Source organism: Leptonychotes weddellii, chromosome 12 (genome assembly GCF_054177405.1).
Source record: "Leptonychotes weddellii isolate Sample4059 chromosome 12, ASM5417740v2, whole genome shotgun sequence".
NCBI classification, from domain to species: domain Eukaryota; kingdom Metazoa; phylum Chordata; class Mammalia; order Carnivora; family Phocidae; genus Leptonychotes; species Leptonychotes weddellii.
In genome coordinates, this window is record NC_138380.1 from 13,447,195 (window position 1) to 13,469,469 (window position 22,275).

General features: G+C 40.8%; 1 protein-coding gene across 1 annotated transcript in view; it reads left to right on the forward strand.

The window, feature by feature from the left end:
* Positions 1 to 22,275, forward strand: part of SVOPL (SVOP like) — a 46,806-nt gene that overhangs the window by 19,753 nt on the left and 4,778 nt on the right. Inside the window, exons 9-10 of the mRNA XM_081800906.1 lie at positions 1,919 to 1,950; positions 6,036 to 6,192. Coding sequence (XP_081657032.1) covers positions 1,919 to 1,950; positions 6,036 to 6,192 — 189 coding nt within the window. The remainder of the gene's footprint in view (positions 1 to 1,918; positions 1,951 to 6,035; positions 6,193 to 22,275) is intronic.

A 22,275-nucleotide genomic window follows, 5' to 3' on the forward strand; every position in this document is an offset into this window, starting at 1 on the left:
TAACTTTGAAAGACTAAAGAATCATGGTAAAAAAGCCATGGATTCTATGTGAAATATTCCCCTAGCACTGGAGTTTTGCCGTTCTCATTGATTGGCAAACTTGGTCTTGGCTGGCTGTTCTTGCTGATCTTCTGGGAGAGGGGTCTGTTGCCATGGTTCCCAATGTCTTTGCTGGAGGCAGAATTGCCCCGCCCTTGCCCAGTCCAGGCTAAGTAATCTGCTCGGGTTTGCTCTCCAGAGCTTTTGTTCCCTGCAAGCTTTCCGTACAGCTTTGGAGGATGAGAGTGAAAATGGCGGCCTCGCAATCTCTGCCCTGGAAGAGCCAAGAACTCGGGGCCCTGCTCCTCAGGGCACTCCCGTCTCCCTGGTCTCTGGCCACACTCCGTGCTCACCCGGCCTGTGACCGAGCATTTCTCTCTCTGGCACCAGACCCTGTGTGGAGTCTCCAAACCCAGCAGATCCCTGCAGTGTGCTCCCGCGCCACTCCTCCCGGGGGAGGAAGGGGAGTCTCCCCGGATTTGCCGCTTGTTGGGTCCCTGCTGGAGGAGCAGTGGCCCGACTGTGCCCCAGATCACGGTTTATGGCAACCCTGAGCTGAGAGCCCACACCTCAGCTCCGTCTCTGCAGCGGGCTTCCCCACTCTGGTACCTGGGAACTCTGCAGCACTCAGGCACCCCTGGTCTTTCTGTGACCCCGAGGGTCCTGAGACCATACTGTCCCACGAGGGTTCCACCCCTCGCTTAGCCACTGGAGTGACGTCCCTCAGCGGAGCCGACGTTTAAAAGTTCCGATTTTGTGGTCCGTGGCTCTATCACTTGCCAGAAGCGGGGGACGGAGGCCCCCTCCCCCGCCGTCTATCCTCCGAATATCGTGTCGGATTCACTTCTCTGCACGTCCTACCTTCCAGAAAGTGGTCGCTTTTCTGTTCAGAGAGTTGCTGTTATTCTTTTCTTCGATCCCTTGTTGAGTTCGTAGGTGTTCAGAATGGTCTGATCCCTATCCAGCTGAATTCCTGGGACCAGATGGAATTTAGGTCTCCTACTCCTCCACCATCTTGCTCCTCTCCCCTTTAGTGGAGTTTTTATCTGGTTTCGCTATCAGGATAATGCTGGCCTCATGGAATAAATTTGGAAGTTTTCCTTCCATTTCTGTTTTTTGGAATAGTTTGAGAAGAATGGGTATTAAATCTTCTTTAAATATTGGTAAAATTCACCTGTTAAGCCATGTGGCCCTGGACTTTGGCTTGTTGGGAGATATTCAATTACTGATTGAACTTCTTTGCTGACTATTGGTCTGTTCAAGTTTTCTGTTTCTTCCTGTTTCAGTTTTGGTAGTTTTTATGTTTCCAGGAATTCATCCATTTCTTCTGGGTTGTCAAATTTGTTGGCGTATAGCTTTTCATAATATTCTCTTGTAATTGTACTTCTGTGGTGTTGGTATTTCTCCTCTCTCATTTGTGATTTTATTTTGGTCCTTTCTCTTTTCTTTCTGATAAGTCTGGCTAGGGGTATATCAATTTTATTTTTTTCAAAGAACCAGTTGCTGGCTTAATTGATCTGCTCTATTTATTTTTTTTTAGTTTATCATTTATTTCTGCTCTAATCTTATTTCCCTCCTTTTGCTTTCTTTAGGCTTCATTTTTCTTTTTCTAGCTCCTTTAGGTATAAGGTTAGGTTGTTTATTTGAGATTTTTCTTACTGCTTGAGGTAGGCCTCTATTACTATATAATTCCCTTTTAGGGTCGCTTTTGCTGCATCCCAAAGGTTTTGGACCATTGTGTTTTCATTTTCATTTGTTTCCATGTATTTTTTAATTTCTTCTTTGATTTCCTGCTTGACCCATTCATTGTTTACTAGAATGTTGTTTAACCTCCACATATTTGTGGTCTTTCCATATTTTTTCTGTGGTTGACTTCAAGTTCTGTAGCATTGGGACCAGAAAATATGCATGGTATGATCTCAATCTTTTTGTACTTGTTGAGACCTGATTGTGACATAGTTGTGATCTATTCTTGAGTATGTCCTGTGTGCACTTGAAAAAAAAAATGTGTATTCTGCTTTAGGATGGAATGTTTTGAATGTATCTGTTAAGTCCATCTGGCCCAGTGTGTCATTCAAAGCCATTGCTTCCTTGTTGATTTTCTTAGATGATCTGTCCTTTGATGTAAGTGAGGTATTAAAGTCCCCTGCTATTACTGTATTGCCATCAGTGAGTTCCTTTGTTTGTAATTGTTTTATATATTTGAGTGCTCCCACTTTGGGGGCATAAATATTTACAATTGTTAGATCTTCTTGTTGGTTAGACCCCTTTATTATGACAGAGTGCCCTTCATCTCTTGTTACAGTCTTTGGTTTAAAATCTAGTTTGATATAAGTACTGCTACTCTGACCTTTTTTTTGACACTCATTTGCCTGATAAATGTTTCTCTATCCCCTCACTTTCAATCTGCAGGTGTCTTTAGGTCTAAACTATGTCTCTTACAGGCAGCATATAGATGGGTCTTGTTTTTGTATCCATTCTGACACCCTGTCTTTTGATAGGAGCATTTAGTCCATTTACATTTAGGGTAATTTTTGAAATGTATTTAGTGCCATTTTATGGTTTTGTGGTTGTTTCTGGAGTTTTTCTCTGTTCCTTTCTTTGCTACTTTTGGTCTGTCCACTCTGAGTCCCCTTCAATATTGTTTGCAGGGCTGGTTTAGTGGTCATGAACTTCTTTAGTTTTTGTCTGGGAACCTCTTTATCTATCCTTCTATTCTGAATGATAGCCTTGTTGGATAGAGAATATTCTTGGCTGCAGATTTTTCCCATTCAGCACTTAGAATATATCATGCCACTTTCTTCTGGCTTGCCAAGTTTCTGTTGAAACATCTGCAACTAGATTTATGGGTCTTTCCTTGTAAGTTAGGGACTTCTTTTTATTGCTGCTTTTAGGATTTTTTCATGATCACTGTATTTGCAAATTTTAGCTACAATATGTCTGGGTGTTGGCCTGTTGTTGATTTTGATGGGAGTTCTCTGTGCCTCCTGGATCTGGATGCCTGTTTCCTTTCACAGATTAGGGAAGTTTTCAGCTATTAATTCTTCAAGTAAATTTTCACCCCCTTTCTTTCCCTTCCTCTTCTGGGACTCCTAGGATACTGATGTTACTGCATTTGATGGAGTCATGGAGTTTCCTAAGTCTATTCTCATCCATAATTGTTCTTTTTCTCTTTTGTTCAGCTTCATTATTTTCTATTTTATCTTCTGTATCACTTATTCAGTCCTCAGCTTCTCCAGCCTTGTTCAGTGCGTTCAGTCTGTTTCTATTATCAGTTACTGCATTCTTTAACTCTTTCATCTCTGTGGTAAGGGCCTCCCTGAAGTCTTCCATTCTTTTCTAAAGCCAATGAGTATCCTTACAATTGTTGCTTCAAATTCTCCATCAGGCATGTTACTGACCTCTGTTTCACTCAGATTTGTGGCCCTGAGCTTATCTTGTTGTTTAATTTGGGAGGAATTCCTCAATCTTGACATTTTGTCTAACTCTGTCTTCTGTGTTAGAAGAGCCTGTTAGGTTTCCTACTCCTGAGAATAATGGCTTTATGAAGAAGGGGTCCTATGGTGTCCAGGGCCTGGCCTTTTGGGTGTCTCTGGCATGTGCTGCGTGCACTCTGCTGCTGTGTACTGGCTTCTCTGTCCTTCAGGCCAGCGTCTGCAGACGCTCCTTGCCTGCAGTGGGCAGTGCTTGGTCCTTAGCCAGAATGTGGTGGGTTTTAACTAGGTGTGCTCTGGTCGCCTGTCAAATGAGACCTGATGTTATTTCCACTAGAACAGAAGCCTTGAGAACTCTCTGGTCAGGAGATGTGGTGGTGGTGGTGTGGGCGTGGGGGTTTCCACTGGTCTTCTGGGGAAGGGTAACTGTGCACTGGGCCTGAGGCATACTCGCTCAAGGAGGGCAGTCCGAGCAGGGCACGGGGTGGGGGTGGGAGAAGCTGCATTTGTTTTCATCTCAGGAAACATAGAAGTCTGTTCAGCTTATAGATATGGCCTGTCCAAACCATTAAAGCCACAGAAAAATACTCTTTTCTCCCCATATAGATAAAAATAGGGAATTGACATATTTGATCTGTGTAATACAGTGTGCTTCTAAAGTTACATTTGAAATATTCAACTCAACATATTTTGGAATAAATTATTTTAAAAGGTCCTTTCTAAGTAAATTTTTTGATACTTTCTAAAAAAATCAAAAGCGTGTACCTAAAGATGATTGCTTTCTATTATTCCACTCAGAATTGTCAAAACAGGAACAAAAGACTTATTTTCTTAACTCTGATATCATTATGTGTCTGAGTCCATTGTTTTCAGTTATAGCCAGCAGCTTCATTTTCCAGAAGAAGAAAAACTACTGAAAAAGGCACTCCACTCCCAGACCTTCTCTTAAAAATACAGCAATGTCCACTGAGGCCAGACAGCTTCTTGACTTTTCATTTGACAGATGGTGCTTAACAAAATGTGACCAAGTAAAGAGGCTATGTGCTTTGCTTTAGTGAATGAATTAAAAAGTATTGGTATTGGGGATGCCTGGGTGGCTCAGTCGTTAAGCATCTGCCTTCAGCTCAGGTCATGATCCCAGGGTCCTGGGATGGAGCCCCGCATTGGGCTCCCTGCTCAGCGGGAAGACTGCTTCTCCCTCTCCCGCTCCCCCTGCTTGTGTTTCCTTTCTTGCTGTGTCTCTCTGTCAAATAAAATCTTAAAAAAAAAAAAAAAAAAAGTATTGGTATTATATAGCTTTAAGAGAATTCTTGAGTTTTGAAAAACCATTCTTTCATAAAGCATTCTCCCCATAAATTGTTAAGTACTATTTGCTTATTTATTAAACTTCTGCCAGTTCCTAGAAGAGTTTAGAATTAAGGAAGTACAGATCAATGAAGTCTTGTAATAAGTGTAAGAAAGTTGCATCAAGAAAGTAGATTATGGGGGTGCCTGGGTGGCTCAGTTGGTTAGGCCTCTGCCTTTGGCTCAGGTCATGATCCTGGGATCCAAACCCCCAAATCTATCTCCCTGTTTAGTGGGGAGCCTGCTTCTCCCTCTCCCTCTGTCCCTCCTCCCTATTTAGGCTCTCTCTCTCTACCTCTCTCTCTCTCTCAAATAAAATCTTTTTTAAAAGTAGATTATGCCATAAAATTCTATTTTTTAAAAATTATGCTCCACACTCAATATGGGGCTTGAATTCAGTATGCTGAGATTGAGTCACATGCTCTCCTGACTAAGCCAGTCAGGTGCCCCTATGTCATAAGATTCAGCAACAAGAATGTCATGAATGATGTTGCATGTACCCAGCATGCTTGTCAATTCTTTTCATTGTGTTAGAAGTTTCACTGAATCATCATTTGGGGAGGATTTTCTTTTTTCTTTTTTCAAAATTTATTAGAGTGTGCGAGCATGAGTGGGAGGGGCAGAGGGAGAGGGAGAATTTTTTTTTTTTTTAAGATTTTATTTTTTTGAGAGGGAGAGCATGCATGCACAGAGGGAGAGGGAGAAGCAGACTCTCCACTGACCAGAGAGCCTGACATGGGACTTGATCCCAGGACCCCAAGATCATGACCTGAGCTGAAGACAAGATGCTTAACCGACTGAGCCACCCAGGCACCCCTTCAGAGAGAGTCGTAAGCAGACTCTGCACTGATCTCATGGCCCTGAGATAAAGACCTGAGCCAAAACCAGGAGTCAGATGCTTAACTGCCTGAACCACCCAGGTGTCCCTTGGGGAGGATTTTCTTTACTTCTGGTAGGACCATTTTATACATTTATAGATCTAAAATGGAAGTCTTCTGCTTGATTCCAGAGCTTACCTTTTTGAAATTATATTTGGAATATTCAATTAAACATATTTTGGAATTGGGTCATTAAATGATAATTCCTAAGTGTTTATTTTTCTGATCCTTAAAGATTCAAAGTTGTGTGCCTGAGAACACAGATGTCCTGTACTTCATATCCTATATACCTGTACAGAGTATCTGGTGTTTGATCTATACCAAAACCTGGCTGGGGGAGGACGGGCAGGGGACTTGAGAAAGTAGGAGCCCAAGTCAACCCATGCTTCCTATGTTCCTCCCTCCAGGTCTACCCCACGACGATACGCGCTTTGGGGATGGGGACCAGTGGTTCCCTGTGTCGGATTGGTGCGATGGTGGCACCGTTTATATCCCAGGTACAGCCCAGGAGTCTCTGTAGGGGGGGTGAGTCTACAGGAGATGGGAAAAACGGGACACTGGGTTCCTTCAAGTTAAGGGTTTAACTGGGGATTTCCGTTTAGGTAACGAGTTTTCTTGAGGGGTTGTTTTCCCATTGTTCGGTGAATTTGGGCAGGGAAAGAGCCTAAGTAAACATTTCCAGGCTTGTAGTTGGTCAATAGCATGTATTTCATTGCGTGCAGGGTTTGGATTTTGTTGGGCATTGTTGCAGTAAGATGGAAAAGAAATGGAGGACACGAGGAGCTTGAGCAGTTGAATGAGAATGGGTCTGAACCCTGATCCTGTCCAGGGGTGAAATTGAGAAACAGAGCATGGAAGTGCAGGGAGGGTGAGTCTAGTGCTAGGGCAAACCAGGTATGGGCTGGGATAAAATCCAGGGGTGGCCTGGACTCATGGATGCACCCTTGTTTCTGGAGGGAAACAGGCAGATATGGTGACCAACATGGTCATGTTTCCTCAGAGGGACTGAACACTGTACTGGTCCTTCTCTTTTTGGCCACAGAAATGGAAATCCACCTGAGCTGGCTGCAGTAAAAAGATGGAGTGAGCCTAGGCTCTGGGAGGGTCTAATCCAAGCAGTGGAGGTGATAGGGACCCAGGCCCTTTCTTCCTGTCTGTCTGGGTCCGTGGTCATTCCTTCACCTTTCTGAGCATTCAGGCTTTACTCTCCTCTCCCTGCAGACCAGTGTGCTATGCTTGTCTGTGTACTCGGCCATCCCAGGAATCCCAAACATGGATCCTTAGATCCAGCCACCAGAAGACATGGATGCACTCTCTCTGCATCCCTGAAAAGGGACTCTCACTAGCCAGGTCTGGTCGGATGGTCATACTTGAGCTCAACCAGTTGTGGCCAGGAGTCAAGGTTATCTTACACATGCAGTTGGGAAAATGCAGTTTTCAAAGGAAGGGGGTTGTTGTGGGCCAAGCAGACTGTCAGGTGTATTTCCTATAATGTAACACATTTTGCTACCACTAGACGGTTATTCATTTGTTTTTAACTATTCTTGGAGTGTTTTTCCCCACTCACCTTAAGGAAAAATGAGGGCAGCTTTTGTCTAGTGGTTTTCAAAGTTTTTTTTATCCTGCTTTTACCATTTTCAGAAAAAAAACATAGTGGTAAAAAGCAGAAGTAAAATATTAATCCTGTTTCTGGATGATCTTATTTTCTGATCTTTAAGTAGAAATTGTATCTCTCTTTCAACCACTTGAAACCTGTCTTTTGGGTATTTGTGGGTATTTACCCTAGAAGCCACACAGCTTTTGGTGGCTTTGTGGATCAGGAAAGATCACCAACTGGGTCCAGGTCTTCTGGGGCCATAGGCTCTGGTCTGCTTAGCGTCCTGCAGCCAGTTAAATCACTCCTCTCTCTATGTCCCCCTCATTTGTAAAATATAGATCAATAATAGCACCCACCACATAGGTTTGTTTTGAGTATTAATACATGGAAAGATTAATACATGGAAAGCACTTAGCCCAACATTGGACACATAGTAAACACTCAATAAATGTTACCTAATAGCAATGATCACTGATAATGAAGGCCAAATGCTAAATATTCAAATGAATATTTCTCAATAACAAAAATACTTCTAAGTCCAGTATTTTGATCACGGTGCAATTGGGATGTTTTGCTTTCTTAACAAATTTGGAATGGGCGGTCAGAATCCGAGATCTATTCGCTCCTAGGATATTTGCTTGGGTTTGGGGTGGGGTGAGCGGCTCCAAGCAGATAGTAAGGTCTTGGCCTTACTCTTATCAGCTCTCAGGAGCTGATAATCTGTCTGCCTTCCCTTGGACGTGGTTCTCAAACTTGGGCGCGCATCAGAATTACAGGGCGTAATTGGATAACAAGATTGCTGGATTCCACCCAGAGACTGGTGCTGTGTATGGGACCACCAGTGTAGTTCTAACAAGTACTCCCAACGAACCTGATGAGATTGGCTTGTGGACTGCGTTCTGGGAGGCCAGGCCATCCACAGGGAAAATACCAACGGGGAGATAAGCTTTACTTTCACTTAATTCTTCCTCTTCCTCCTCCCCTTCCTCTTTTTGCCCTGCATTTAGGAACCTCTTATAATGACACATTCAACAAGTTGACTTCAAAGTAGTTGTCTGCAAATTCTACATACAGTTTGGCAGTTAAAATACCAAAAAAAAAAAAAGGACTCAACTAGCTACAATCTCTATCTCCTAGAATAGAATTAAGAGTTGTTTTATTCCAATTCAACATTCAGTCACCATTTATTGCCCACTTACTCTGTGCCTGGATTCAGTTCCATTTATTGGTAGCTGTAAAGAAGCCAGACGAGGAGGTTCCAGTGGTGGGTCGGAGCTGGTCTGCACTGGCTTGTGCAAACGAACTGTTAAGTTTTCAAGCAATTTTGCAGGCTGGTTGATGTCACATCGGATCTTGAAATTACCCACGGTGGTAGTATTTGTACCATGGACATCAGCAAATGGTAGCAGAAGACTTTTGGGGAAGGCTGTTGTTTGAGCATTTGGCAACACAGCACCACAAGATTCTCGCTCTCAAGAGACTGACGTTCAAGTTGAAAATTTACCAATATGCAAATAATTAAGATAATTTCACATTATATAAGTGCTTTGGAGGTAATATGATAGTGAATCAAAGTGGTGACAGGTCTTTTTGGGCAAAACCTCTCTGGCAAGGTGACATTGGAGTCGAAACCTGAAATAGGAGAAGTTGACAACTGACAAAGAGAAATCGCATTTCAAGTAGGATGCCTGCTGGTACAGGGGCCTGGAGATGCCACAGAGATATGTATGTTCCAGGAACAGAAACTAGCTGTGATGAGCAGAACAGAGACACGTGCAGGGAGAGAAAGTGCTTTATAGGCATCGTGAGGACTTAGGAGTTTTTCCTGAGGAGTGGTGGGAAATAACGTACGGGTTTTAAGCAGGTAAGTGACATGATCAGTTTTGCCTTTTGAAAAGAGCACTCTGGTTGCTCTATAGTGAATTGTGGGGGTGGGTAGGGCCAGGGCAGAACAAGCTTATGGTAAGACTTTAATCTCACGCTGCCATGCCCTCCAGTGAAATGAGATTTTAGAATTCTGGAAACTGTTTCTCTTAGAAAGATCAAGGAAGAAACTACGTCAAAAATTTACATTTCTGCCCAGGAAAAAAAAATCTACCATAAATAAGGCTGAAAGCCAAACATTTATCTTTCAGGGCTCTCAAAAAGCCTGAATTGCATTGTCCCAGCTAAGCAGTGATTTTGTTGTCCTATCAGATACCTGACCAGCTACATGGAAACCCAATGAATCAATGCATAAGATTGTATACAGCACTCCACAAGTTAATGGGAATGAAAAAATATGCATTTTATATTTTCATAAGTGATTTCTAATAAGCAATACTTTTTAAAAAGATTTTATTTGAGTGAGAGAGCATGAGCGCGGGGCTGGGGGAGGGGGGTGGAGAAGCAGACTCCCTGCTGAGCAGGGAGCCAGAAGGGGGGCTCGATCCCAGGACCCCGGCATCATGATCTGAGCTGAAGGCAGACGCTTAACTGACTGAGCCACCCAGGTGCCCACACTAATAAGCATTACACTTACTGAGAAACCGTACATGTATATTGTCAAAAATAAACAATGCTGGACACTAGTTAGAGGGACAAGGACATATTTTGGTCAGTAATAGCCATTGCAATAGGGAAAAAGAGCCTAGGGCAAACGGAATTCAAATTTTGTTTGCACAGGGGTGACGCGTTTTACAGGGAGAATGCAAGGGTGGGATAATAGAGTAAGGGAAGTGAAAAATTGCAAAAAGTGGAAAGGAAGGGTTTGGCCCATGTGAAACCCAGACAAAGGTCCTATCTCCAGGTGTTGACTGGAACAAACAGTAAATTTGGGGGGCAGACTTGAGTTTCTCATGTAGGCACATGAAGGGAAACGGAGGGTCATCCTGGGGATGTGGCCTTCAACTGTTAGAAACTGAGCTAGTGTTTGTTCTGGTCTTTTATAGACCAAGGTTGGGGCCCGGGTGAGAAGAGGTTTAGAGCAGTCTGGCTAGAGTTTGGTCAAGGAGAGGGTCTTTGTCAATGTTTTGTGGGTCATAAATAGGCTTGTGTTTATTGTGTTTTCAATGGCTTGATTTCCATGTGATTTTTTTCTTCTACACCAAAACACAGAAAATTACAAATTTGAGTTAAAATTTCACTACCTCCTATTTTATCTGAGATAATAAAAATTTATTTTTTTCATTTTTAAGTTTAAGAGAGTGCAAGCTGGGAGAGGGGCAGAGAGTGAGAGAGAGAGAAGCAGACTCCTGCTGAGTGTGGAGCCTGATGTGGGGCTCAATCTCACAACCCTGAGATCATGACCTGAGCCAAAATCAAGAGTTGGACTCTTAACTGAGCCACCTGGGCACCCCAAAAATACAAATATTTTAATGAAGTTCTTTCACGCTGACTGTATGTATGTATGAACGAACATGTGTATATACATGTATATACATTGTACCTAAATATCACAATTCATATACTTTTTAAAATTGAGATATAAATGACATGTATAACATGCTAGTTTTAGGTGTACAACATAATGATTGGGTATATGTATATATTATGATCACCACCATAAGTGTAGTTCACATCCATCACAAATTTTTCTTGTGATGAGAATTTTTATTCTCTCAGCTACTTTTGAATATACAATATGGTATTATTATAGTCCCCATGCTGTATATTATATCCCCGGGAATTATTTTATAACTGGAAGTTTGTATCTTTTGATGCCCTTTACCCATTTTGCACACCACCACCCCCCCACCAGACCTCCTGCTTTTGGCAACCACCAATCTGTTCTCTGTATCTGTGAGTTTGGGTTTTTTGTTTTGTTTTTCTCAGATTCCACACATAAGTGACATCATATGGTATTTGTCTTTTTCTGTCTGGCTTATTTCACTTAACATAATGCCCTCAGGGTCCATCCATGCTGTTGCAAGTGCCGGGATTTCTTCTTTTCTTTGGCTGAACAATATGCCACTGTATATGTATACCATATTATTTCTATCCATTCATCCATCAATGGACATAGGTTGTTTCCATGTCTTGGCTATTGTAAATAATGCTTCAATATATGTGGGAGTACATATTTTTCTTCAAATTTGTGTTTTCAGTTCTTTCAGATAAATACCCAGGAGTGGAATTGCTGGATCACAGCATAGTTCTATTTTTCATGTTTTGAGGAACCTCCATACTGGTTTTTATAGTGGCTATCCCAATTTATATTCCCACCAACAGTAAACAATTGTTCTGTTTTCTCTATGTCTTTACCAACCCCTCATTACTTGTCTTTTTTTTTTAAATTTGAGACAGAGCTTGAGCATGAGGGTGAGAGAGGGAGAGGGAGAAGCATACTCCCCGCTGAGTGGAGAGCCCCATGAGGGGCTCGATCCCAGGACCCTGAGATCATGACCTGAGCCAAAGACAGACGCTTAACCGACTGAGCCACCCAGGCGCCCTTTGTCTTTTTTGATAATAGCCATCCTGACAGGTGTGAGGTGATAGCTCATTGAAATTTTGATTTGTATTTCTCTGATGATGAGTGATGTTGAGTACCTTTTCATGCACCTATTGGCCAACTGAATGTCTTCTTTGGAAAATACCTGTTCAGATCTTCTGCCCGTTTTTCAATGAGATTTTTAGGGTTTTTTTGTTACTGAGTTGTATGAATTCCTTATATATTTTGGACATTAACCTCTTATCAGATATGATTTGAAAATATTTTCTCCCATTCTGTCAGTTGTCTTTTCATTTTGTTGATGGTTTTCCTTTACTGTGCAGAAACTTTTGAGTTTGTAGTCCCACTTGTTTATTTTTGCTTTTATTTCCTTTCCTCTTGGTATCAAATCCAAAGAAATCATAAAGTCTGCCTCTGGTTTCTTCTAGGAGTTTTATGATTTGGGGTCTTAATATTGAAGTCTTTTATCAATTTTGAGTTGATTTTTATGTATGAGTTAAGATAGTAGTCTAGTTTCATTCTTTTACATATAGCTGTCCTATTTCCCCAACACCACTTATTGAAGAGACTCTCCTGTCTCCATTGTATATTCTTGGCTCATTTGCTGTAAATTAATTGACTACATGTACATGGGTTTGTTTCTGGGCTCTCTATTCTATTTTATTGATCCGTGTTTCTGTTCTTAGGCCAGTGTCATACTGTCTCGATTCGTATAGCTTTTTTTTTTTTTTTTAAAGATTTTTTTTTTATTTCTTTATTTGAGAGAGAGACACAGCGAGAGAGGGAACACAAGCAAGGGGAGTGGGAGAGGGAGAAGCAGGCTTCCCGCTGAGCAGGGAGCCCGATGCGGGGCTCGATCCCAGGACCCTGGGATCATGACCTGAGCCGAAGGCAGATGCTTAACAACTGAGCCACCCAGGTGCCCCTAGCTTTTTAATATAGTTTGAAATCCGCAAATGTGATGATGCTTCCAGCTTTGCTTTTCTTTCTCAAGATTGCTTTGGCTATTTGGGGTCTTTTATGGTTCTATATGAGTTTTAGGATTGTTAGTTCTATTTCTGGGAAAAAAGTTCCATTTGAATTTTTTTAGGGATTGCACTGAATCTGTAGATTACTTTGGGTAGTATGGACATTTAAAAATATTAATTCTTCCCATTCATGAGCATGGAATATCTTTCCATTTATAACTTCAATTTCTTTCATCAGTGTTTCATTGTTTATATATTATAGATTTTTCACCTTCTTGGTTAAATTTATTCCTAGGTATTTTTTTTTTGGGGGGGGTACAATTATAAATGGGATCATTTTCAATTCTTCTTAGTTTGTTGGTAGTGTATAGAAAACAACATATTTTTTATATATTGATTTTGTATCCTGCAACTTTACTGAATTCATTTATTCTAACAGTTTTGGGTGGCATCTTTAGCGTTTTCTGTATATCATGTTTCGGCAAACAGTGACAGTTTTGCATCGTGCTTTCATATTTTGATGCCTGTTATTTCTTTATTGCTCTGCCTAGGATTTCCAATACTGTGTTGAATAAAAGTGGGGAAAGTTTGTATCCTTGTCTTATTCCTGACCTGAGAGGAAAAGCTTTTTATCTTTTCCCCACTGAGTATGTTAGTTGCAGGCTTGTCAAATACGGGCTTTATTATGTTGAAGTATGCTTCCTTTATATCCACTTTGTTGAGAGTTTATCATAAATGGATGTTGAATTTTGTCAAATGCTTTTTCTACATCTTTTGAGATAATCAGGATTTTTATTGTTCATTTTGTTTAGTGTATCACATTGATTTGTGGATGTTAAACCATCTCTGCATCCCTAGAATAAATCTCACTTGATTATGATGTATGATCTTTTTAACATATTATTGAATTTAGTTTGTTAATGTTTTGTTGAGGATTTTTACATCTATGTCCATCAGACAGATAGGCCTATTATTTTTTCTTGGGACATCCTTGTCTGGTTTTGGTATCAGGGTAATGCTGGCCTTGTAAAGTGAGTTTCAAAGTGTTCCAAACTTCCATGTCTTGAAGGAGGTTAAGAAGGATTGGTATTAATTCTTTAAATGTTTGGTAGAATTCACCAGTGAAGTTGTCTGGTCCTGGACTTCGGTTTGTTGGGAAGTTTTTGATTACTGATTCAATCTCCTTACTAGTAATTGTTCTGTTCAGATTTTCTATTTCTTCATGATTCAGTCTTAGTAGATTGTATGTTTCTAGGAATTTATCCATTTCCTCTAGGTTGTCCAAGTTGTTGGCATATAATTGTTCATAGTAGTCTCTTATGATCCTTCATATTTCTGTGGTATCAATTGTAACATTTCCTTTTTTTCCCCCCCTAAGGTTTTATTTATTTATTTGACAGCGAGAGAGCACAAGCAGGGGGAGTGGCAGAGGGAGAGGGAGAAGCAGGCTCCATGTTCAGCAGGGAGCCCGATGTGGGGCTTGATCCAAGACCCTGGGATCATGACCTGAGCCAAAGGCAGACGCTTAACTGACTGAGCCACCCAGGCTCCCCCCACCCATTTTCTTTAAGATTTTGTTTGTAACATTTCCTCTTTCATTTCTGATTTAATTTGAATCCTCTTTCTTCTTTTCTTGGTGAGTCTAGCTAAAGGTTTGTCATTTTTAAAAAAAAAAAATAGCTCTCAGTTTCATTGACTTTTTTCTATTGTCTTTTTAGTCCCTATTTCATTTATTTACACTTTGATCTTTGTTATTTCCTTCCTTCTACTAACTTCAGCCTTGGTTCGTTCTTTTTTCTAGTTCCTTGAGGTATAAAGTTAGGTTTTTTAGTTGAGACCTTTCTTGTTTCTTGATGTAGGCCTTTATCACTATTAACTTCCTTCTTAGAACTGCTTTTGCTATATCCATAAATTTTGGTATGTTGTATTTCCATTTTCATTTGTCTCAGGGTATTTTTTGATTTCTCCTTTGATTTGTTCTTTGACCCGTTGGCTGTTCAGTAACATGTTGTTTAATCTCAACATATCTGTAAATTTTCCAATTTCCTTCTTATAATTGATTTCTAGTTTCATACTATTTGGGTTGGAAAAGGTGCTTGATAGGATTTCAGTTTTCTTAAATTTATTAAGGCTTGTTTTGTGGCTTATCACATTATCTATCCTGGAGAATATTCCATGTATGCTTGAGGAAAATATGTATTCTGTTGCTTTTGGATGGCATCTTCTGTATATATGTTAAGTTCTTCTGGTCTAAGGTGTCATTTAAGGCCAGTATTTCCTTATTGATTTTCTGTCTAGACAATCTATCATTGAAAGTGGGGTATTAAAGTCTCCTACTATTATTGCTGTCTGTTTTGTCTTTGATCTGTTAATACTGGCTTTGTATATTTAGGTGCTCCTGTGGTGAGTGTGTAAATATTTACAAATGTTATATCCTTTTGTTGGATTGATCCCTTTATCATTATGTAATTATGTCTTTTTGTCTCTTATCATAGTCTTTGTCTTAAAGTCTATTTTGTCTGATAAAATATAGGTACCACAGCTTTGTTTCTATTTTCATGAAGTATCTTTTTCCATCCCTTCACTTTGAGTCTGTGTGTGTCTTTACATCTGAAATGAGTCTCTTGTAGAGAACATACAGAGGGGTCTTGTTTTCTTACCCATGCGTTTAAAGTAATGACTGGTGTGTATGCACTTATTAGCATTCCATTCATTGTTTTCTGGCTTTGTTCCTTCTTACTCTCTTGCTTTTGTGATTTGATCATTATCTGTAGTGGTAGGCTTGGATTCTTTATCTTTTGTGTATCTACTCTAGGTTATTGCTTTGTGACTTATGAGGCCTATGTAAGACTTCTAAGAGATATAACAGAAAGTTAGTAGAAGGAAGGAAATAACAAGATCAAAGTGGAAATAAATGAAATAGAGACTAAAGAGACAATAGAAAAGATCAATGAAACTAAGAGTTTAAGTTGATAATAATTTAAATTTGAACTCATTCGTAGGCTATACATTTTTTACTCCCCTCCGCATTCTGTTTTTGATGTCACAGTTAACATCTTTTTATCTCGAGTATCCGTCAACAGATTGTTGTAGTTGCTTTTACTACTTTTAGAGTGGGGCAGAGGGAGAGGGTGAAGCTGGTGTCTACTGGTCTCCATCTCTGGAGAGCATTGTAGTCAGCCCCTAAATGTTGGTTGAAGTAGAAGCCTGCCCCTCAGGCCACAGCTTGAAGATAAATGAAAAGGCCTCTGGTTGTGTTTCCGTCTGCTTTGTTGCGCTGTACTCTGGGTGAGGGCAGAAGGCAGACAGCCAGTTTAGAACTGTTTCTGTTGGTTGGGGTCCTGTGAGACCCATGAACATAAGTTCTGTTGGCCACCAGAACCAGGTGATCCGGGGGTGCCCCTGGCTGGCAGCCACCAAAACTGGGGCAGACATATGTTTAAGCTCTTTTCCAGGAGATACTGGTGACCTGGAGTGAACCAGAGGGAGAGGAAGAAGATAGCACCCACCCCCCGAGTATCTGGAGAGGAATACAGTTGGCCCGTTGATGTCTAGTATTGAGTTAGGAGCCTACCTTCCGGCTGAAGCTATGAAGATAAGCTAATAGCCCCCTTTTCCAGAAAGATGGAGTTTCAGTCTGTTAGCTCTCCACGCTATGTCCTGCAGTGTAGCTGGTTAAGAATTCTTTGTTGGTTATTGTCCTGTGGGATGTCAGCTCTGCTAGCCGTCACATCCAGGTGATCAGGAGGTGTCCCCTGGGCATTAGCCACAAAAACTAGGGCACCAGACATGTGCCCAAGTTCCTTGGAGATACCAGATGTCTGGAGCAAGGCTGAGGGAGAGTGTAAAGTTGGTACCTGCTGGTCTCAATCTTTGGAGAGTATTTCAGTAGATTCCTAGCTGTGTGTTCAAGTAGATGCTTGCTTGCCCATCAGGGTGATGCTTTACGATAAGCAAATAGGCCTCTTTCATAAAAAGACTGCATGTGTTTCACTGGGCTGCCTCGGCACCGGGCCCTGGCTGGGGAGGGGGGCTGTATAGGGGGTTAGGGGTGTAGTGGTTGGCCAGGTGAGTTCATGTGAGCCCTTCAAGAATGGTTTCTCAGTTTTCTGTGGCTGCGGGGATCTCATGGATACGAACCCATTGGCTTTTATAGCTAGATGTTAGCTATCTCATCTCTCATCTCTCAGGTGCACGTCTTAGAAGTTGGGGTGTGAGATGTGGGATTCAAACCCATAGCTCCTCAGGGAGAAGCCTGGAGTTCTAAGCTCCTTCCTGACTGTGATGGCTGCACCAGGAGAGGGATTTAGGGCAAGATTGTGTCTCAGCCTCTCCTACTTTTTTGATGTGGGTTTTTTTCTTGTTTGCCCTATCTGTAGGAGTTGCTCAGCTAGCTTTTGGATTTCTTTCAGAGGAAATTACTTCATATATACCTGTAGATTCGGTCTGTCCATGAAACGAGGTGAGTTTAGGATCCTCCTGTGTTGCCATCTTGAAGAGAAACTTTCATATACTTTTTATAGCCTGCTTTTTGCATGCAACAATATGTTGCAGACATTTTTCATATCAATAAAAAGTCAACCCCTGTATTCATGCTGAAAAATATATCCTCCTTTGTATACTCCAAAAGTAACTTTTCAGTTACTTTATCAGTTCTGTATTGTTAAATGTCTAGACTACTTGATATTTTTCTAACATAAATAACAGTAATGAGCATCCTTGCACTTACATTTTTAATCCAACTATTGCAATTATCTCTTTAGGATAAATTCCTAAAAATTGTAGGTAGGTCAAGGGGTCTGCTCATTTTCCATTTTGATACATTGTGCTAACACTCTCTTTGGGAAGGTTGTTCAAGTGAGGAAGGTCCTGCTGCTTCACATATTTGTCAACCGGTTTTGTTAGTCTTTGTTGTATTTGCAAATCTCACTGGCAATAAATGATATCTCTTTGTCACTGTAATTAGTCCTTCTTTGGTGAGTAATGAGACTGAATGTTCTTTTCACATTTTAATTGGGTATTTTATCTTTTTTTTAGCTTGCCCATTCAGGATCCTTCCCATTTTTCATTTCGGTCTTTAAAACATGGATTTGTGAGAATCCTTCCTGTGTATAAGGAATTCAACCATTTTTCTGACATATTGCAAATATTCCCCCAATTTTCCATTTGTCTTTCATTCTTGTTTCTGTTCTCCTTGCTTTGTACAGACAATGTAAGTTCATTGACCCTCATGTTTATCGATGTTTTCTTTACAACTTCTGTGGTCTGTGATTAGGATTATGAAAATATACTTCTCTCTTCTAGTCCTTTGTGGCCTTCTCTTTTTTGGGGGAGAGGATATATAAGCATTTTATTGACGTATAACACATAAAAGCATACAAATCCTAAGTGTACAACTTAATCAGCCTTCACGAAGTGAATGCATCCCAGATTCTGACCCAGAAACTCCTGACCTGTCCTCTTCCAGGCCAGTGGGATACTACAGTAGAAGGCCCAATGTGATTTCCTAATTGGTGGGCCAGTGGTCCCTACACACTTAATTTAATAACCCATTTTTTACTCCTGGGTTAGAAATGTCTGTCTGCTTACATTTCCACAATTGGTCTATTTCTAGCCTCGCTATTTTAGTCCATTGATCTGTCTGGTTTCGTCATTGTCATATTCTTCTCCTTAGTTGAATGATATTTATAGTACATTTTCAAAACTGGCTGCCTAAGCCCGACCTCATTGTTCTTTCTCAGATAAGCATCAGAGCCTCCCCTCTCTGCCCAAATCCTATTAAGATTTTAATAATTCATTAAATGTATCTTAATTTAGGAAAAAGTGACTTTCTTCCTAAGAGCAGAGTTTGTCTCCAATTTTTCAATGTTTGTTCTATGCTCCTTGCTGACATTTTACTGTTTTCTTCTAAGAGATCCTGAATATCTTGTTAAGTTTATTCTTAGGCATTTTAAGGCTTTTCATTGTTGTGAATAGATTGTTTTCTTTCATTATAAATTCTAGTCTCACAGTTTGAGTGAGTTGTATTTGGAAAGGCTAGTGAGTGTCGAACTCAATCCTAATGGTTTTTCATCTGAGCCTTTTGAGTTTTTCAGGTTTATAATCACATCTGTCTTGTGATTTCAATCCAACCCTTCCAGTCAACATTTTAATGTGTTTAAGATTCCATAGCTTACAAGTGGTAAACTCACCCCCATTGACTTTCCTTCCTCTTCTTCCCAGCCCAACTACTTAACCGGGTTCCTTCTTCTCACTGTCTTCACTTACTCCCCCCACCCCCAAACTCAGCTGCAGCCATCCCTACTCCACCAAAATGATTCTTGATAGCATCTCTGATGACCTTGATGCCTCTACATCTAAACCTTGTTTTAATCTCCCATGTCGACCTCTCCCTTACTGTAAGGACTGATGGTCATGTCCTCACTTTCTGTCACCTTCTTGGGGCATCCAACACCTGGCATCCTTGTGGGTTTCCTCCTGCATCTCTGGCTGTTCCTTCCCCATCTCCTTGTGGTTTATCTTCCTCTTCTATTTTTTCCATTGTTGGGAATTCTTAGTGCTCAATTTTAGACCCTGATTTTTTTATATGTTAGTCTCCATGTAGGTGATTTTGCCCATTTTTTATGATTTTAATTACCAATCATATGCTCACGGCTCCCAACTTAGTATCTCTGGACTAGGCCTTACTTAGCTCCAGATTCATGTATCTAGTTGCCTCCTTGGCATTTCCACTTGAATGTCTCAAAATCATCTTAAATTAAGCATGTTCAATGTCATACTCAGGATATCTTTCCCCAAACTCATTCCTCTTCCAGTCCCCATCAGTGAATGGCATCACTATCTTACCTGGGATTGTCCTTCTCCACTCTCTTCTCCCTCCCGATCCTATTCAATCCCCAACGACACAGATTTAACTTCCTAGTGTAGGTCCTGCATCATTCACCTCTCCTCCTTTCTCACCACTGGCACCACTCTGGTTCAAATCACCCTAGCCTCTCACTGGGCTGCCAAGAGAACATCCTGAGGACTTTCCTTCTGCAAGCTCTTATTCTCCTTCAACTTCTTCTCCCCGTATCCATGCAGATTCATGTTGTTCTTGTGCTTATAATCCTGTTGTTGTCTTGCCATTGCCCTTCTTTGTAGGTGAAGACCCAAATCCTCAACTTGGTTTATAGGGCTCCACCAATGAGGCTCCCACCTTGTGCTCTTACCTGTTTACTTAGCTATGAACAGTTTGGTTCTTGTAGTTGATTACCCCAGTTACCTCCTTCTGGGATTCTCTCACTTGCTATTTCTTTGGACTGGAAACCCTCTCCCCTTCCACCCTGTCTCCATCTCCAGTTGGCTATGATTAATTCTCTGCTCAGGGAAGTCCTCCTGAGGCCTTAAACTAAGTCTGGTCTCCCTGCTGTGAGCTCTTGTGCCACCTTGAAATTTTCCTTCATGTTGATTATCAGATTGTAATTGCTGATTTGTTTGCTAGGCTATTTAAAATCTTTTTTTTAAAAGATATTTATTTATTTATTTATTTATTTATTTATTTATTTATTTATTTATTTATTTATTTAAGATAGAGAGCACAAGTAGGCAGAGGGAGAGGGAGAAGCAGACTCCCCACTGAGCAGGGAGCCTGATGCAGAACTCGATCCCAGGACCCTGGGATCATGACCTGAGCCGAAGGCAGACGCTTAACTGACTGAGCCACCCAGGTGCCCCCAGGCTATTTAAAATCGATCTCTTCCAGTACTTGAAGCCCTGTGAGGACAAGGATATGGGCATGTTTTGCTCATTTTTGTATTTCTCCTCCTCCAGGGCCTGGCATGTAGTGGGCATTGAAACATTTTGTGAATGCTTTTTTTTTCCTGGAGAGAAAATGAAAATTTTTGTTTGTTTGTTTAAGTAATCTCTACACCCAATGTGGGGCTTGAACTCCTGACCCCTAGATCAAGAGTCACATACTCCTTTGAGCCAGCTAGGCACCCTTGAATTTATCTTTTATCTTGATTTTGTATCCAACTACTTTATTGAAAGAGCTTGAGTCAGTTTGAGTCCTTGGAAAAGCAGATGCTAACAACTGCACATGCAAGAGATTAGGGTAAATGAGAGAGGGAGCAGGAGTGGGCAGGGGAAGCCTCCCAGCCACGGTGCCGGTAACAGCAGTGAGGGTCCCATTAGCCAGTGTTTTACTTTGTTAGTGAACCACTAGGTTTTATCTACCAGTATTTTATTTATAATTTTTGAATCAACACTCACATGTGAGAGGGCAGTTGGATTTTTGTATTTTATTTTTGTTAGGTTTCACAGTCACTGTCATCCTGGTTTCATAAAAAAGAAACTGGAAGCTTTTCCTTCCCTGGATCCTTCCTTGGAGATTCAAAAGAACTCATCTGTGAAAGTGAATCCTGGCACTTTTGAGGATGCACTTTTTGGCCACTATGTATTTCTGGTGTTATGGTTCTCCTGGTTTTTTTTTAATCTTCTCTTGAGTAAATGTCAGGAAACATTTTTATTGAATATTTATGCAAATTTGTTAACAAAGAACTCTGGGGACTATTCTCTTTGGTTTTTTTTTTTCTATTTCTCCTGTGTTAGTGATTATTTCCTCTTTTACATTCTTAATTCCATACATTTATATATTTCCACTATAATTCATAATTTATCAAGTCAATTTGTTTGATTTGCAATTTATTTAGGCTTCTTTTTATTAATTTTTTTACACTAGTTTCTCAGGTACTTCTTGAGTTGGAAGTATAGTTTGGGGTTTTTCCTTTTTATTAACAAGGCTTATTTTTAGATATATGTATTTTTAAAGATCTTATTTGAGAGAGAGAAAGAGAGCACAAGCAGGGGGAGGGGCAAAGGGAGAGGGAGAAGAAGACTCCCCGCTGAGTGGGGAGCCTGCTTTGGGACTTGATCCCAGGACTCTGGGATCATGACTTGAGCCAAAGGGAGATGATTAACTGACTGAGCCACCCAGATGCCCCTAGATATTTTTCCAAATATCAAAATATGCTTGTTATATAATTCCAAATATAGAAATGTGTAACTGAGAAAGTGAAAATTCTCTATCACTAGAACTAACCACTGTATGTGTTAATAGCTTGGGGCATATTCTTCCAGATTGTTTTCTATGCATGTATTTGTCTTTCTGGGTGTGTATGTACCAGTAATATTTGTGTGTATTCTATAGATGCATGTATATATGTAGGTACACATACTTCCATGAATATGTACATTATCTATCTACATCTATCTGTATCCATGTTATAGTCACCTGTGGAGAAAGATGGAATGCCCCCCATATTTTCATCATTAAGTCAGGACTGATGATGTATACACACATCAACAGGGTATGAAAAGGTTTTTTTTTTTAATTACATAGTTGAGGTCCCTGGGAGAGCAGGACAGCCCTCTCAAGCAGCTCCTAATCGACCTTGAGAGGGCAAGGCAAGGAGACTGGCTGGAGTTTTTATTGTGGCCGGGGTGAGGGTTCCCACACCAGGGCAGCGGCTTGTGTGGTTTGGATCTTTTGTTGGCCCCCAGGCTGTCTTACCAGTTCAGAGGTTGGGGCAGAAGAAGAGGAGGG